The sequence below is a fragment of the Sciurus carolinensis genome, chromosome 11 (assembly GCF_902686445.1).
Source record: "Sciurus carolinensis chromosome 11, mSciCar1.2, whole genome shotgun sequence".
Lineage (NCBI taxonomy): Eukaryota > Metazoa > Chordata > Mammalia > Rodentia > Sciuridae > Sciurus > Sciurus carolinensis.
In genome coordinates this window covers 93,619,526-93,636,345 of record NC_062223.1, presented here as the reverse complement: position 1 = coordinate 93,636,345, position 16,820 = coordinate 93,619,526, and the positions used below count along the sequence as shown (strand labels likewise).

The following is a 16,820-nucleotide window of genomic DNA, read 5'->3' as shown; positions in this document are numbered from 1 at the left end:
CCATCCTGAGCAGACAGCTTTCAACCAGAGAGCAGGCATAAGGCCTTTTCAAGCCATAAGCACTCCAGACTGGGAAGGCTGAGGCTGTTAGAGCAGAAAGGGACACACATTTCTCCAAGGCAAAATGTTGCACTAAATTTCCTAATATAAAATATACCCACTAGAGTTAATAAAGGAATGAAAGCACCCTCGATTACACTTAATTTTCCGACACAGACAGTGATAAAAGCTGAAAAGTACCTATCAGCCGAGGCCACACAGCTCAATATGCCTCCCTAATGACATTTTATCAAGGAGGATTTGTACGTGTCAAACATGGAATAAATAGCATTTTGGTCCTGAAGACACTTCTTTAGCTCCTGCCCATACTAAAGAGAAAATATAGTTTCAAGGGTATTTGGACATTATTTTTCATAGTGGGGCCAGGTTCTCCAACCAGAGAATGAAATAAACAGCCTGAATTGCTCAGAGAGCTACCTCCACAAATGCTGAAAAGAAGTGTAGCTTATTTATTACCCCTTTCTCTTAATGAAAAACTAGTGGGCATTCCTTTAAAAGAGGCATTTAGAATGGAGATAAATCTTCTAAGTTAAAGACTTAGAGGAAAATATTACAAATTGTATCTTATGCTTAATAACAAAAAGTAGTTATTGAAGTCATAATTTCAGCTGGGACAAGTGCTAAAGTTTAACTCAAATAACAGGGAGAGATGGAGGAAAAAGGAAGGGAGAATGGAGGGGAGGGGAAAAGAAGAATGGGATCTCCCGCCGTTTCCCCATTGCTATGGTCTGAAGATTTGTGTCCCCCACATTCATTGGTTGAAATATAAACTCCAAAGGCCTTTATGAAAAAGACCCTATGAAGTCACAGTCAGAAGGTGCCATCTATGACCCAGAAAATGGGTTCTTACCAGATACCAAATCTGCCATTGTGTTAGTCTTGAATTTCTCAGACTCCAGAACTATGAAAAATAAATTAATATATTTCTGATGTTCACAGCCTACTTTGTTTATGACATGCGTTACAGGGGCTCTAATGACCTGGCACATCCAACCTTAGAGTCTTCCCCAACACCAAAGTCTTCTCAGAGACTGTGAATACCATATTGCGATTTCTTGTTCACACATCTGTCTTCCCCATGAGACTGGAACTCTACAAAGATAGAAAAAGAAGTCTGCTCCATTCACATTTTTGCCTGGCACTCATTTGATATTTGAGGGTGGAGGAGGGGTAAAAAAAAAAAAAAAAAAAAAAAACAGAGAAGGGAGTACAGTGAAGTACAGTGGAACAAGGAGGGGGAGTTTTGGTGTTTCTTTTTAACTCCTCAACATTTATTGTTGTTAACATAGCTAAGCATAAGGCAATAATAATTTTTTTGTCTTTCAAACAAATATAGAATTCCAGCCCCCTGATTCTTCAGTGGTCCTCTTAACTCACACAGTGAGGCACAAACAACACCTCAGCATAAAAATCTCCAGGGAGCCATGGTGATGACTAGACTCTTAGCCTAAAAATTATTTTGTTTCTTCTTCTTCCTTTTTTTTTTTTGTTTTTTCTTCTGACTGCCAGGAATATTCACAGAATAACATCCTTACATTCTAAAGGAGTAACTGACTTGGAATCCTCTTTGCCAACAAGACAGATTTCAAATCCAAGTTGAAATAAATAAATGTGTCAATCTTTCAATGGTAACACTAAAGAAGAAAGATATCTAATCTCTCACCATGACTGTCCTTAAGGAAAGGTGCCAGCATCATCTAGTGACAACTAAATTCTAGGACCTCCACAAGGAGCTGGGTGTGAGACAACCAATGGAATAACACCAAGGATACAAGGCTAGTGTCTCCTCCACGTCCTTTTCTTTGTAACATGAACTTAGAAAAGAGAAATATGAAATGCAAACTTGAGCAATATTTGAACTGTGTGTGTTTATACTCAAAAAAGGAGAAAATGAAACTATTTCCATGGTAATAGCAACCTTGATTCACCCACAGTAAGTGTACGGTATGTGAAAGTGGTCATTCTGAATTACTGGTTCACCCCTTCTAAATGCATATTTTATAGGCAAAGGGACAGAGATGATTTAATGTCCTTAAAACAACCCAAGACTGGTTTCTACTGTTTAACCACTTCAATACACATTTCATTTGCACTATAGAAAACTATTTACATTCTGTTCTTCATATGTGGGAACCAAGGCCATGAAATAAGTCCTACTCCTCTGAGAAGTGTACAACAAGGAAGCACAACTCAGAATTTGAATCTCAAAGTGTTCTGCACACAAATCTGAAGTAAACACCAGCATTAGTGTCAATGTTCTTTTGCTTGTCCTATTATTTTTCATTTCTATCATTAAAGTGCCCAAGGTCAACAGAATAACATATAGAATGTTTGAGGTAGAAGAGGCAAAACAAAGCCCCAATGAGACTACTGGATGGCAGTGACTGGCCAAGAGCTCAAACATAAAGATGGGCGATGGGTAAGTTACCTCACTACTCTGCAGTTATTTTCTCAGTCTGTGAAATCAGAATAATCACATCCAGCTGGTAGCACTTTTTCCTTGAGCACCTCTCTCACATATCGCATCCAACTCAGGAGTAGATCGCTATATATCAACTTTCATTTGTTCTAAAACTGAATGTCAAAAATAGGTTCCTAATCTCAGGGGCCCTAGAAATATAGCTAGAGAATGAAGCCACAATAAAAAAGGGAAGTTTGAAAGCAACACAAAGTAGAGTATGATTCATGCTGACAGACAATATGCTGGAAGAATATTTTTTAATTGGTTCACTTTAAAGCATTTAGAATTAAGCTAAAGTTATACACATACATTTATACCTATGTTCAAACACTATGTTTACTATACAACAGTTTAAAATAAATGCAATTTTACTCAGAAAATCCAATCTTCAGATCTTGGGCATTCACATCAGAAAGGAAATTTCAGAAGTAGGATGGATAGCTTTTCATATACCTTTAAAATCTACATTAAGCAGAGATACAATTCTTGTTCCCATAGCACTAATATGAAATATCTTTTGTAAGATACAAATTTCTAATTTACAACTGTCAGTTGTGACTTAAGGACAAATACTGCGTGTATGACTCCAGACTAGGATAGGACACACAAATCCTGAGGAAAACCAGGTTACATGAATTGAAAAAAGAAATGATGGATGGGACCATGAGAATCATGGTGCACAGTGAACAATGGCTGGGTTAACACAGAGAGGCTCGACCCCACAGCTGGTCAGCTTTTCATCACAGAGGTCTGCACAGTGGGGGAAAAAGTTATGGAGGATGCCCAGGTAGATGGGCATTTTGGTATTAAAATAAACAATGTGGGGTGGAACACCCAGTTACAAAGAGAGAAGAAATAAAGAAGGGAAAGAAAGAAAAAAGATGACTGTAGTACAGCAGTGCCTAAGAAGCCCATTAGAAGTGTTCAGTGGCCACCCTGAAGAGAATTATTGCTTATTTCTCCATGGTACTACTAATTTTTAACTCCTATAATAGCGCTGACAACCATCCTTCAGAAGAACTTGCAACCATTTACATTTGGACCAGGTGCTGTTGACTCAGATGAGATGTGTGCACTCTGCATCTCGTTCCTTTTTGGGAATGTTTCTTAGCCTTGCACTTATCCCAGTACCATATGCTAGTTTTCCCAAAAGGACATGAAACTGAATTCCCAGATACTTATGAAAATAAAACTTGTTTCAATTATCTTTCTATATTTTTTGAATTAGTAAAATATATTCCATTCTGCCCTAGAAAGATCTAGCAAAATTCCATTGGAGGAGGAAATGATTTTGCTCAATTCTCTAAGACTTTAGATATATCATTAAAAGGTCTGACACTGTTTTCTGAGAAAAGAAGGACCAACCAAGGTTCCCTTATAAATATCTTGTAACAGTTCAAGATTAGTTCTCCAATTCTGAGCTAAGATGGAAAGAGCCTGATATTCCAAGCGACTCTTTGAACTTGGTAAGGGTGGGCATATATTTTCTCTTTCTATCCAGTCCTCAAGAGATCCATTCTTTAACTTTAACTTATATTTAACTTTCAAAATGTTTATATAATTGAAATTTAAGCTTTTTATTTGTGCATTGTAATTATACATAATAGGGACTCATTGATACAAATGTACATGCATACAAATTTCTTTTAGAAAGAGACAGTTACTTATTTAAAAAAATACATGAGAAGGAAAGATGAAGAATTCTGAAGGCTATTAAATCCACACATGAGCAGTCATTCTCAATCAAGGACAGATGAAGAGGTCTCAATCTACTTCATGACCAAGTCAACAGAATTTCCAATTAATCATTAACTTCTTAGGGGGTTCTTGCCACTATTCCATCTTTTCAGACACACCGTGGAAAGTAAAAACTAATCTAATATGGTAGGCTTTGTGAAAGCTTTTTAGGTCATATGCAAGAGAATAATGCCCAAGTCTATTTATTCTTCTAGAGACCTAACCTATGCATATTTAAAAATCTATGTGTGGTGTGTGTGTGTGTGTGTGTGTGTGTGTGTGCATGTATTCTTGCTCTCTGTGTCCTTCTATTTCTTTTTATATATATGTACATGTATATATATGCATGTGTTTATATATTTCCCCCACATTTCAGTTTTTTATTCCCTTTTTTGTTTATGTTTGTATATATTTAAGAGTATATATATGACATATATATATAGATACATTTCAGCCCCACTCAGAACAGCACAAAATTGCAACCACTAATTTGATTCAATTTATATGACTATAAATATATATTATATATGTATGCATACTCTCATATATATATATACATATAAACTTTCATGTGTGTGTGTGTATGTGTGTAAATAAAACAACATAAGAACAGAAACACCTAAAATGCTGAGAAAAGAAGTTATAATATATTAAATGAGATAAATGAGTAGAAGACATAAATTTGGGGAACCTTAATAAAAAAGAATGGCTAAAATGCCTTGCCATCCAACTATTATGAATAGGTCAAATAACTAGTTTGAAGTTTTGAAGTGCATTAGATATAACTCTTAGTTGTAGCATTACTCTGATTTCAAAAAGGAATTTCCTGAACAATCAAGTATTAATACATAAGTCACACACCCATGCAGGTGTAGGAATCATGAAAAACTTCGGAAGCTCTAAGGCCATTAGAGTGAATGTTGTACTGAACTGAGTTCAATTGGTGACTGTAATTTTGTTGTGTTATTCTGAAGTGGGCTGAAATATCAAATGGTAAGATTTGGGGATATAAATTCCATACATAATAGCTAAATTAAAAAGACAAAGGAGAAAACTGTACCATCACTTTTACAACCTTGCTATAGAGTACAGTTCTCAACCCTTTTTAAGAGGCCCTTTTGATAACCCAAAATGAAGAGGAATCTGGTTTTTTTATTCAGACTACAACAATACTAACAATACTTGACAATCACACACTTTAATTACTCAGAGGTCTGAGGCTCCAAGCTGGGGAGAAATTCTTTAAGACATTTTTAAACTTGATGTATTTCTTGTACCTTTTCTATTTAATGATGTGAACACACACACAAAAAAATGGCTTTCTTGCTTGGACGAATTCCTCCTTACATTCTAAAATTCCTCCCATGAAGAAATTGAAATAATTTTGCCTCTGAAAATACTATCTTTTCAAAAATCCCCTGAGTACAGAGATTTGAGATGATTTATGGGAACAACACTCATCTGAAGTAGTACATTGTCATAGCATTTTTAAATATGAATAATGATACGGCTCTTTCTCTTTCAGTAACTCTGCCCTATAATAAACTATCACCACACTACCCACAGATAATGATATAACAATTTTTCCCCAGCTATTCAAACTGTTTAATATCTGCAGACAAAAAGTGAATAGGATACCCACTACTTAAGTTATTTTGCTGTCTATCTGATGTCCTATGTGTTGGCATACACAGTCAGCTTGCAATTCTGAAAATTGTCTCAACTCTTCTATGGAAGGATGTTATAAAGTCCATATTAACTTATCAAGGAGAGGGCATGAAAAACATATACCTCCTTGGGTATAACCCAAGATAGTAACTACACTGTGTCCACTTCAAGACAGATAAGGGATCAGGTGATATATTAACTTCACAATCTATTTATTACAGATGCATAAAATAAGCTTCCTGGTCTATATTATGGACCCTGAATTAGTCTGGGGCACATTTCCAGTAACAGACCTGTTTGAGGACTTAACACTTGTGCATGTATCCATAGGACCTTAGAGGACCTTGAAGAACTATTGAAAGTGAGAGTTAGGGGCTGGGGTTGTAGCTCAGTGGTAGAGTGCTTGCCTAGCATGTGTGAGGCACTGGGTTCAATTCGCAGAACCGCATATAAATAAATGAATAAAATAAAGGTCCATCAACAACTAAAATATGTGTGTGTGTGTGTGTGTGTGTGTGTGTATAAAGAAAATGAGAATTAGATGTTAAAGGAATTGTCAGCAAACTTCAACCAAGAAAGATAAATCTAGTTATTTTTATTCCATCTGTTTCGATTTCATGCCTTACCACTTTTATAACCAAATAAGAAAGCTGATAAGGATGTTTACTATTTCTTTTCCCTACAGGGCAAACTTTTGAGATCCTTGGGTCAAAAATTTTTTGAATGTTTGTCCTGGAAGACAAATGCGAGTCTGAGTTCAATCACACAAATGAATACTCCTAATATACACATACACACCACACACACACACACACACACACACACACAGGTACACCACTTCTAAGATGCTAAATCTGGAACATACCTAAGGGGAAATAAAAACAAAACTGATGAAAGAGGACTAGCAGGGAAAGAGGCTACAACCATCAGTTGTATCTGCCCAAGAAACCAGGTCACACTGACAGGTTTTATCAAATGGGTGTTTAGAATTCTGCATGACAGCTGTACAAAGCTCTCCAGCTTCACTTTCCTGCCTCAAAAATAGCAGCTGCTCAGGGTGTAATAGATCCTCTCCCTGGTAAGTAAAACTGTCTCATCTTTGAAAGACTTGAGGGCAAATCCAGTTTCATTCTAAAAACACTAAAGACACTCCCACCACATTTTCTGTTCCCCACCTCTTACATGAAAAAGGCCAAAAAGGAGACATGAAAGCAGGTTGATAACTCTCTTTTAAACACTGGGGAGGTCAATTAGGTCCCCTCTGTCATTTAGCAAAGTTCAATCCATTGGTTTTCAATGGCAGGTTCCATTCCCTTCCAATTCATTTCAACTCAACATTTCAAGTAGCTTAGAAGTCATACAATTATTTACAAGTTGTTAGACCTAGAGAAGAATTTCAGTCCTTTCTGAAGTCCTAAGTTCTGAGACTTAATATATCTATACCACCTCCCCAAAGTGGAACTCCTCTTGTGGTATCTACCACACGGCATAAAAAAGGAACCTGAAAGTAGTTTCCGTTTTTAGCTTTGTAAAAGTCACTGAAAATCCATTAGTGTGATCTCTGGAAATTTCAGGACATTTCTTATGTATTAACAATTGTACTATTGGTCTTAATTATAAATGTGGCCAGTATAGGTGCTGCCCCAAATTATTGCCATCTTAAGTGTCAAGAGGGAATCTTCTGTCTCTTCACCAACTAATTAACATAACTTCCCATCATTCATTCAAATTGTGCTTTTCCGCTTTAAATGTCAAGAGTCTAAATCTTTTGCAGGAGGAAGAAACTGCAACTATTTCCATCTTGTATTTCCTGCTCTTCCTATTTCTTACTTTCTGAGAACTACTTGAACCATTCCATTCTCTATTCTCTTAAACAAGTGATATTTGGAATAATGAATCTACAAATTAAAGATATATCTTATGAATGCAGAAGCACACTCAGAGGTATAACAGTTTACCAGGATTATGCTGCTAAGGAAGTGTCAGATTATGAACAGACAGAACACCAGTGTTACCATAGTTCTTTTCTGCACAGAAAATCCCAACTTAGCACACACATACACACACTCCTCCTTTTTCACCTAATTCTGTTAATGCCATCAACTCTCTCCTTGTCATATAACTACTACTCCTTCATCTGTTTTATTCCACATGAAAATAGTATATTGTTGGGTCTCCTTCCATAGTCCTTGGTCTGTTGTCCCCATGTCCATTCCACCTGCTTTAGGATCATCTGTTATTACAATTCATCTTAACTGATCTGCCTCAATGGTACATCTCTCTCTGTGCCCCCAGGTCCCTCCAATCCACTGTACATGCTGACTGCCTCCAGATAATTCTACAATAATCAGTGGTCCGGAATGACGTCAAGATGCTAGGGAAGCTCAACTGCCAAGTTCATAAAGTTCAAGTTTCCTTCCTGACATCAAACATTCCTCAAAATCCAGCACCAATATTCTCCTTCACGACCATCTTCCACACAACCATAACTCCAATCAAAGGAAAGCAGGCACAGTCTCTTCTCAGTGTACTTCCATTTCCCAGTCTTGGGCCTCTGCTCATGCCACTGTACCCAGCTGTAACACCACTTCTCAGTCCAGTCAAGACTGCAACTAATTCACCCCATGGACCTTGAAGTTAGGGCAAGGTCTCCCTAGTCTGAATTTCATAGTACTTTGATCTCTCAGAGCTCCTGTTGTTTTAGTTTCTCCTGAAAATGACTTGCTTCTTTCCCTCTAGAAAGCAATGGGTCAGGATGTTTAATTTGTAGGCCCACCTCAGCTCTAATACATTATGCACACAGCAACACTCACACTTTTTCAATGAATGTACTTGGGATCATAGAGAATGACTCCCTCTTCTGGAGCATATTTATTCCCAAAATCAATAATAAAATACAATAAGAGAATAAGTAGATGCATTGTCATCCCTGGGGTATGCTGAATAATAAAAAAATCACATTAAAACAGAAAATGTATTGGGATATATTCATTTGTTGGGGAGAGAACTAGGTTTAAAGTTCTTGGACACTAAAAAATTCTAAGCAAGAGAAGGGATACAGATGTGAGTGTTCTGGGTGAAAACTATATAACATATAATATGATATATAATATATAATACAAAATGGACCCTGCTGGCCAGAAAGCTGACAGGTAAGAAAACAGCTAAATGACTACAAATACCTTCACAGTCCATGGAAAAATAAAAGGCTCAATCATAATTAGGCTATATTGTTCATTAAAATATGGCTCCAGTTGTACCAAAAACGTTCTTGAACGAAACAGAATCTCAACACTCAGTGATGACTTAAAAGGGCAAATGGAGCGCTATAATCCATGCGTTTTTAATCACACATCAATCTAAGTTCTCTCCCACATGCTTTCCTTTGGTTTGTTTTTACCCCAATATACACCCATTCTTCAAAGGCTCAACAGGAGGTTAGGAGTTTATAGTCCTGAAGAGAAATGGAAGAGGTTGCCGGTTTCACTTTTTTGTTGTTATTTTTTTAAGGCAATTTTTTCCTTCCTAAAATTTTGAGAGATGGAAAATCCATTAGGTAATTATGTCCAACCCAAGAGACCAATTCAAGATTGTTCCCTACAGTTCACTCTCCAGCAATTTTCCAGTCCACTTCCCTGGGGAAATGTTAAAGTCATCTCCCCCACAGCTACTTTCAAATTTAGACTGTATCTGGTACCACTGTAAACCTTTAAATGTAAACTTTATAACACGACCTGAGTTGAAATTGCAAATAGCCATTAAAAACAGAATCTCTGCCTTTTGCAAGGGGGCAAGACAATCTTAGGAAAAAATGGAAAAGACCACATCAGGTTTTTATGCATTTAGGAGTTAGTCTCACCGTAGTTATTCTCTCACAAGTCTTAACATGGAAGTATTTATTTACTTATTTTTTGTTTATTTTATCATTCTCAGAAGTGACAGGCTTTCAGATAGGGCACAAGGATTTTATTTGGAATTTTTCTGAGCCAATCCCAGGATAGTCAAGAGCAGGCTATAGAAACCAAAAAATTTCAAACAACTAGTAAGAAGAGTGATGGTTGCTCAACAACCTAGAACCAGTTGCTAGTGTTAAAAGGAATCCAGGCTTTTCGAAGGGCTCAGATTATCTGATTTATAGCCTAATTGACCTCTAGAGTACACAGCACTGGGAGCAGGGCAGATCTGGGTTCATATCCCGGCTACACAATTTATTAGCTATATAATCTTGGACAAATTAACATCTCTAAACCTCTGGTTTCTCAGTTACAAATGTGCATCACAAACCTACCTCACAGAATTTTGGTGTAATTGATGCACCATACATAAAATGCAGCTCAGAGTAAATCCATAATAAATACTAGTGACAATACAGCCTTTTAAATTACTAATGAACTTTGAGGAATCACAGCACTTTACATGTAGAAACAGCTTGAATCAGTCAAGCCAAATGACGTGCACATTTTCTTTTGGTTTTACATTTTGATTTTCTAATTCCCTGTCTTATTTATATTTACTTATCTATTTTTATAACATTAATGATCTTAAATTTGGAGGGCATCTTTTGTCTTATGGCCACAGTGCCTTATAAACTCTACAAGTGAGTAGTATGTGTATGCGCACACACACACACGTGTGTGTGTGTGTGTGTGTATCGAAACAATTTGTTCTTATAAACTCCTTGACCATAAATTCAAAATATTTAGAGCATTCTATATTGCTGAGGAAAACCATGAGCATTTAATAATGTGTGTGAACTAAACATGTTCTCAACTCTTCTCAGCCTGGTGTTTTAGTTAGCTTTTTCACTGTGGTCTAAAAGACCCGATCAAAACAATGTTAGAGGAGGAAAAGTTTATATTGGGGACTCACAGTTTAAGAGGCCTCAGTTCACAGACTTCATTTCTTGGGGTTTGAGGTGAAGCAGAACATCATGTCAGAAGAATGTGGCCCACATGATGATCAGAAAGCGCAGGGAGGGAGAGAGGGATAAGGGAGGGGAGGAGGGAGGGGGAGAGAGAGGAGAATCTCCACTTGCCAAACACAAATATACACCCCCGAAGCCACGACCCTAATACTCTACCTCCTTCAGCCACAGTCCACCTGCCTTCAGTTACCACTCAATTAATCCCATCAGTGAGTAATTCGCTGATTAGGTTAATGCTATCACAACCCAATCATTTCTTCTCTGAACCTTTTTGGGTTGTTTCTCACATGAGCTTTTGGCGGGCTTCTCATATCCAGAGCGTAAAAGGCATTCCCGTTTTCCTCCTGGAGTTCCATGTCCTACTCCATAAAGCAGAGCCCAAAATATTTAGTATCATTTAGACACAAAAATAAAGTTTATCTATTGTCAGATTTCAATATCTGGATAAGTTTGAAAGATTTTTATATCCTGTAGAATAGTTTTCCACTAAGTTAAGGGTATTTACATATGAATTTAACACTCTTAGTTTTAAGTAATTTTCTCTGTTGTAATCGGGCAGATGTTACCCCCACATTTCAAATATTTAGGCAATGAATTACTTCTCTGATTTCACCCACTACTGTCATTGCTGTAATAGCAAAGATTTTATTACTAAGAAGTGAAGGACTGCAATATGGACAACGTGCTATTTCTCCTTTATTTTGTTTTAGAGCAGCTTAATTCATTTATATCTTCCCCTCGAATGTTGAATAATCACTCTGTGCCAGACTATTTTCGCAATCTATCGGGTAGGCATTATTCTTATCTCCTCTTTATAGAAAAGGACATTGAGGTATAAAAAGGTTAAGACAACTGCCAACATCATAGTGGCTATGAGTGGCAGTCAGACTCGGTCCAGAACACTATGTTCTTAACTGCTCCATTAGATTGTCCCCTTGATATTTAAAGTGCCCACGATGGCTGCTCTGTACTAACAAGGATGGAGAAAAGTCTGGTTGTTTCAGAAGTGATTCATTCATTCACTTACTCATTTACTCAGTAAACTTTTTTTTATTGGGTCCATACGATATGGCAGGTACAGTACTATGGAGTGGGGATGTCATAATGCAAAAAACACGCATTACACATGTTCACAAGGTATTTGTAAGCAAGTAAGCAGTTTAAAAAACTATAATTAAAAATTACCCAAATATTTAAACTTTAAAAACTTGAAATTCAAAAATATGCAAATAATTAAATAAATCAGGATCATGACTAACATTCCCAGGAGGAGCCTGTAAAGGGACACAGGAGGGGCACACATCCTGGTCTGGAAGATCAGGGAACACAGATCTGTGATGGAGTTTACAGGGACATTAGCTATGACTTATAGGAAGGCAAAGCAACTACTGTATTTGCTTCTATAACATTTCTATCCTTGATTCCTGCCCAGTGAAATTGTTCAGTGATTTGGACAGAGGGGTGGGATGAACCCAGGGGTGTTTTACCACAGGGCCACATCCCTAGATCTTTGTATTATTACTTTATTACTTTATTTACTTATTTATTTACTTATTTATTTATTTATTTATTTTTGAGAGGGTCTCACCAAGTTACCCAGGCTGGCCTCAAACTTGCAATCCTCCTGACTCAGCCTCTTGAGTTGCTGGGACTACAGGTGAGCACCACCATGCCCAGTCAAATGATTGATCTGAAAAATTAATCATAATATCAGATGACTTCCAGTAAAGTTTCCGAAGACCAAACTTCCTGCCAACTCACCCTGACTTTCTGATTTCTAGGAGTTAGAAAAGCTACAAAATTTCAATAGGGTGTTGTATCATGAAATGCTTTAGGTAGCCCCCAAATTTCAAGTAGTTCTGTGTCCTCTAGCATAGCATCCAACATTAGTCTGGAACTTACCTGAGTCTACGCCTATCTAATGATTTCAAAAATTTAATATATAACAACACCCTAATTTTTTTCAAATACTCAGTAGGCAGGAATAATATTCTCAATCAGCAAGATGTTAAAGTGTTTGAAATTTCTTTTTTCACATGTCATCCTTTAGAAGTTTTCTGCAATGCATGGTACAACTTTTTGTCTTAAAAGGTCTGGTGAAGAGAATAAATCATCTCTGGATCTTGGATTCTTCTGCAAGACTTCTCAGAATATCAATATTTCTTAAATCTTGTCTCACAGCCCATGTTTGGAAATGGAGACCTTAGCCCTTGGTTTGAAAGAAGCTGTTTAGTTTTAGTAGATAACAGAGAGATAGCAGAGCTTCTGGGTTTCTGTTTTGCCTCCACCCTCTCTCTGCAAGAAGCATGGTATACCAGGTAGAAAGAACTGGAAATAATGTAAGCACTCTCAAATCAGAGCCCTGGAGTGCAGACCTTCCCACCCCTACAACCAGAGAAGCTCTGCTTCTATCTGCTTCAAATTCAGGGCTTCTGGTTCAGTGTTTCAATGTAAAGAGTGGAGGCTATTGCTTTAAAAGTTCAGAGAATTACCGATAACCATTTTGAATTAGTTCAAGTATCCTATCCCAAATGAAGTAAATCTCAGAGTAACCCAGGAATTTACAGTGTGGTATTTTCAGCCCAGAATTCATCAATAGTAGAAGACTGGTAATCTTTTCCAGAAGACAGGAAATTCAACCCCTACCAGCCTGAAGGTTCTATAACAGTGAAATCTGTTCTCATCCTGGACCATTTACCTTGAATGTTTCTGCAATAAACAAATTCTTCAGAAAGGCTGACTTTCTTAAAATTCACCTCTTAAAAATGTACTGGAAGAAAAAATATGGCTAAATCAACAGTTACAATTTTAACTAAGAATGGCATAACTTCACATTAAAAGAAACCTGAGTTACTGTGAAGAAGTGCTCTCTACAAATTCCAAGTACTGTATCTTTAGGTTTTCCAGTTGGTTTCTTTTCAAAAGAGCTAATAAATACATCCGAGGTGCTCTTGGCAAATGAAAGCACCAAATCTGAGTCCGTGGAGGAAAAACTCAACAGAAACCAAGGAAATAAGCAAATTACAAGAAGAACAAAGAGCAATGCTGATAACCACGAAGTTAGTGTTTTACATGACATGTTTAAATACACCAACAGGAGGACAGGTCTGTTGAAGAGAGTCCTTCAAAAAAAAGAGCAAATTTAAAGTGCACTGATAAGAGAAAGAAAGTAGAAGCCGCCCCAGAGGTGAGGAAGGGAAAGTAGGGATGTATCAGGGGGCAATGGATACTTTTTCCTACAAATGGATGTACATCTTTCCAGTTCCAGTCAGCAACAGGGAGAGGGAGAATCAGCTTTCAGCACTACAGCAGAAAACTGCACCAAATCTGTGAGGGTCTTGCCCAGGGCCTCCCACCAACTATCCTAGGGGAAGAGAAGGAACCCTCCATGGCTGCTCCCTAGGCAGTAGGACAGAGATGAGGGCACCTGCAAAAGGCAGAGTGGTTCAGGCCAAAGGCAGTGGTGAAGGGAAAGTGGGGTAATACTTTCAGAAGTAAGGGAGGTAATCAGGTTCTAATGGTGATCTGAGTGACAGTCAAGCCCTCTGGGAAAAGCAACGGGGATATTTATCACTTACTTCTCCCTTTCCAAAGTTATGTATAGTAAGTGGGGAGGAGGTGGGTTGGGGAAGAAAGAGATGCCTATCTATTGTTTTGTTGTGGGTATACAGAGAGAAAGTTCTATTGCTACTGAAGAAAGGTTTACCTGCAATTACTTGATCATTCGTTGATAAGTAAGAGGCCTAAGACAGTGTAATGTGGGAATCTATCCTTTAGAGGTCCTCTGATTCTGATGCACAGCCAGGTTTGAGAAGCACAGGTTATGAAGCAGCTGCCACACCAGCACTGTTAAAGTCATCACTAAGGTCAACAGGACCAAGAAATAGCTGTGGAAAAGAAAGGATGTATGGTTCCAATACAGTGCTTGCAGCCACATAAATTCTTTAACGTTCTCAGCTAATGTGATTTAGAGGAAGTCTGTTCTCTCCTGGATGCCACCACAAAGAACCATTACATAGGATTCCCATGAAATGATCATGAGGTTCTATTCTCAACTCTGCAGCTATTTAACCATGTCACTTTGGGGCAATACAGTTGCTAGTATGGTATAGACATCCACAAACAAAATGCCAAGGAACTTCACTCATTTGGTTCTGTTTCACTGCCCTGCCCCTATGCCTCTTTTTACAACCTGGTAGAAAGAGCTGTCAGTTCTAAGGGTTATACAAAAAGCTGGTCTTAGGCAAAGTTGCCAAGTTAATGTCCTGCATTCTCTCGTATGACATTTCATTCTTCTCCTGAGATGGGTGGTTCTTATTCCCTTGTTGCCTCTGTAGAAGCCTCATCCAGCCAAACAGCTTCTCCTATTCCTTCTCCTATTTATGTTCAGTTCAAAGCCCTTCAACCCTTATTAACTCCTGGAAAGATAACTGCTGAAAATAGAATAGCATAGCTGGGCATGGTGGCTACTTGGGAGACTGAGGCAGAACAATAGCAAATTTGAGGTTAGCCTCAGCAAACTGATTGAGACCCTGTCTCAAAATAAAATATAAAAAGGGTTGGGGGTGTAGCTCAGTGGTAGAGCATCCCTAAGTTCAATCTTCAGTATCATAATAAGATAAAATAAAATAAAACAAACACACAAAAAACCCAGAACATAAGATAATCTAAACATCTATAAAATAACCAATAGGTTCCTTGTGTGAAATCTGTAAGTTTGACAAAGCAAAATAGGAAGGAAAATAGGGTTTCCAATTAAAATAACGGAACTTACAACATATACTTAGTTTCATAGGGCCTTTCCAGATTTTTGATAATATAAAATAGTAAATAAAAACACATGAAATCATATCTGTTGCTTTATTATCTGTTTCCCCCCACCAAAAAAAAGCTATAAGCTTCACAACAGCAAACCTTTGTCTGAGATGTTCCCCATGAATTCCTGGAGGCTTGAGAAACTGGTAAAATTCAGGCATTAAAGTTTGTTACTTATCCAATAAATTAATGCAAAGTCAATAATTATGAAATGTAATTCATTAGTTTTTCCTCAGCAGATTTTGTCTTCCTAAAATTACACTCCTACCTCAACTAATACTGAAATAAATTCAAATTCTGTAAGCATATTGCTGAAGAAGTAAAATGTAAGGAAAGTAGGATATAAAAAAATACCTGGTTGTGCAAAAACTACAATCAAAACATCATGATGTAATTTCAATTTTATAATGTCATCAACTGTAAGAAAAAAGTCTGTTTTTCGGTCTACATGTCGTATTCGAAATGTTCTTAAAGAAATTATGACAAACAATTAGAAGCATGCAAAATATATGTAGTTTTTAAGAAAAGCTATGATCTCAAACATACTTAGCTTCCTCATCTCTGTGTAGGACCATCAACAAGTGGACTCACCTCCTTCATACTCAGACTCCCATCTGTGGAGATGAAGGACAGCACCTGCTCAGAGGTAATGAAGTTTGCACAAGACTACGTTGACAGAATTGGTAGAGTGTCTGGGGTATTGTCAGTTTTCAATTAATAGTGATGCTTATTTTTACTGAAGTACTTGAATTGTTTTATTCTAGTTTAAGGGGAATTTCTCTGGGATCTGTATATTTACTAAAACTGTCTGAAGCAAACATCACACGTACAGTAGAATTTGATTGATCCACAGTAAATATGGCTATCTTTATCACATCACTTCATTGATTTGACTTTCTGTAGCAACATTGTGAGAGTGGATGTCATTTTACTAAACTGGTGCAAAAGACACACTTATGCCTATAAATTCTGTTTGCAAACTCCGTTAAGAAATGACGGCTATTCCCAGAACATTGCCTGTCCTCCTCCTGCCTCATCCTCACAGAAAAAGTACAAGCATCAGCTCTGAATCAGTAAAGCAGAAATTGGTTCAGAGGGCCCCTTCTAAGCCTCAAATTTTTTTTTTTTTCTTTTAAGGCACTATTCCTTCAGAAT

At 37.3% G+C, this 16,820-nt stretch overlaps 1 protein-coding gene across 2 annotated transcripts in view; it reads right to left on the bottom strand.

Moving 5' to 3' along the window:
• Fat3 (FAT atypical cadherin 3) overlaps nucleotides 1–16,277 on the bottom strand; it is a 595,529-nt gene extending 579,252 nt beyond the window's left edge. For both annotated transcript variants that reach the window (XR_007104020.1, XM_047518553.1), the window contains exon 1: nucleotides 16,212–16,277. Coding sequence is in view for 1 of the 2 variants with exons in the window: in XM_047518553.1 (XP_047374509.1) it covers nucleotides 16,212–16,224 (13 nt within the window). In the remaining variant the exon portion in view is untranslated. The remainder of the gene's footprint in view (nucleotides 1–16,211) is intronic.
• Between the last annotated feature and the right edge of the window lie 543 nt (nucleotides 16,278–16,820).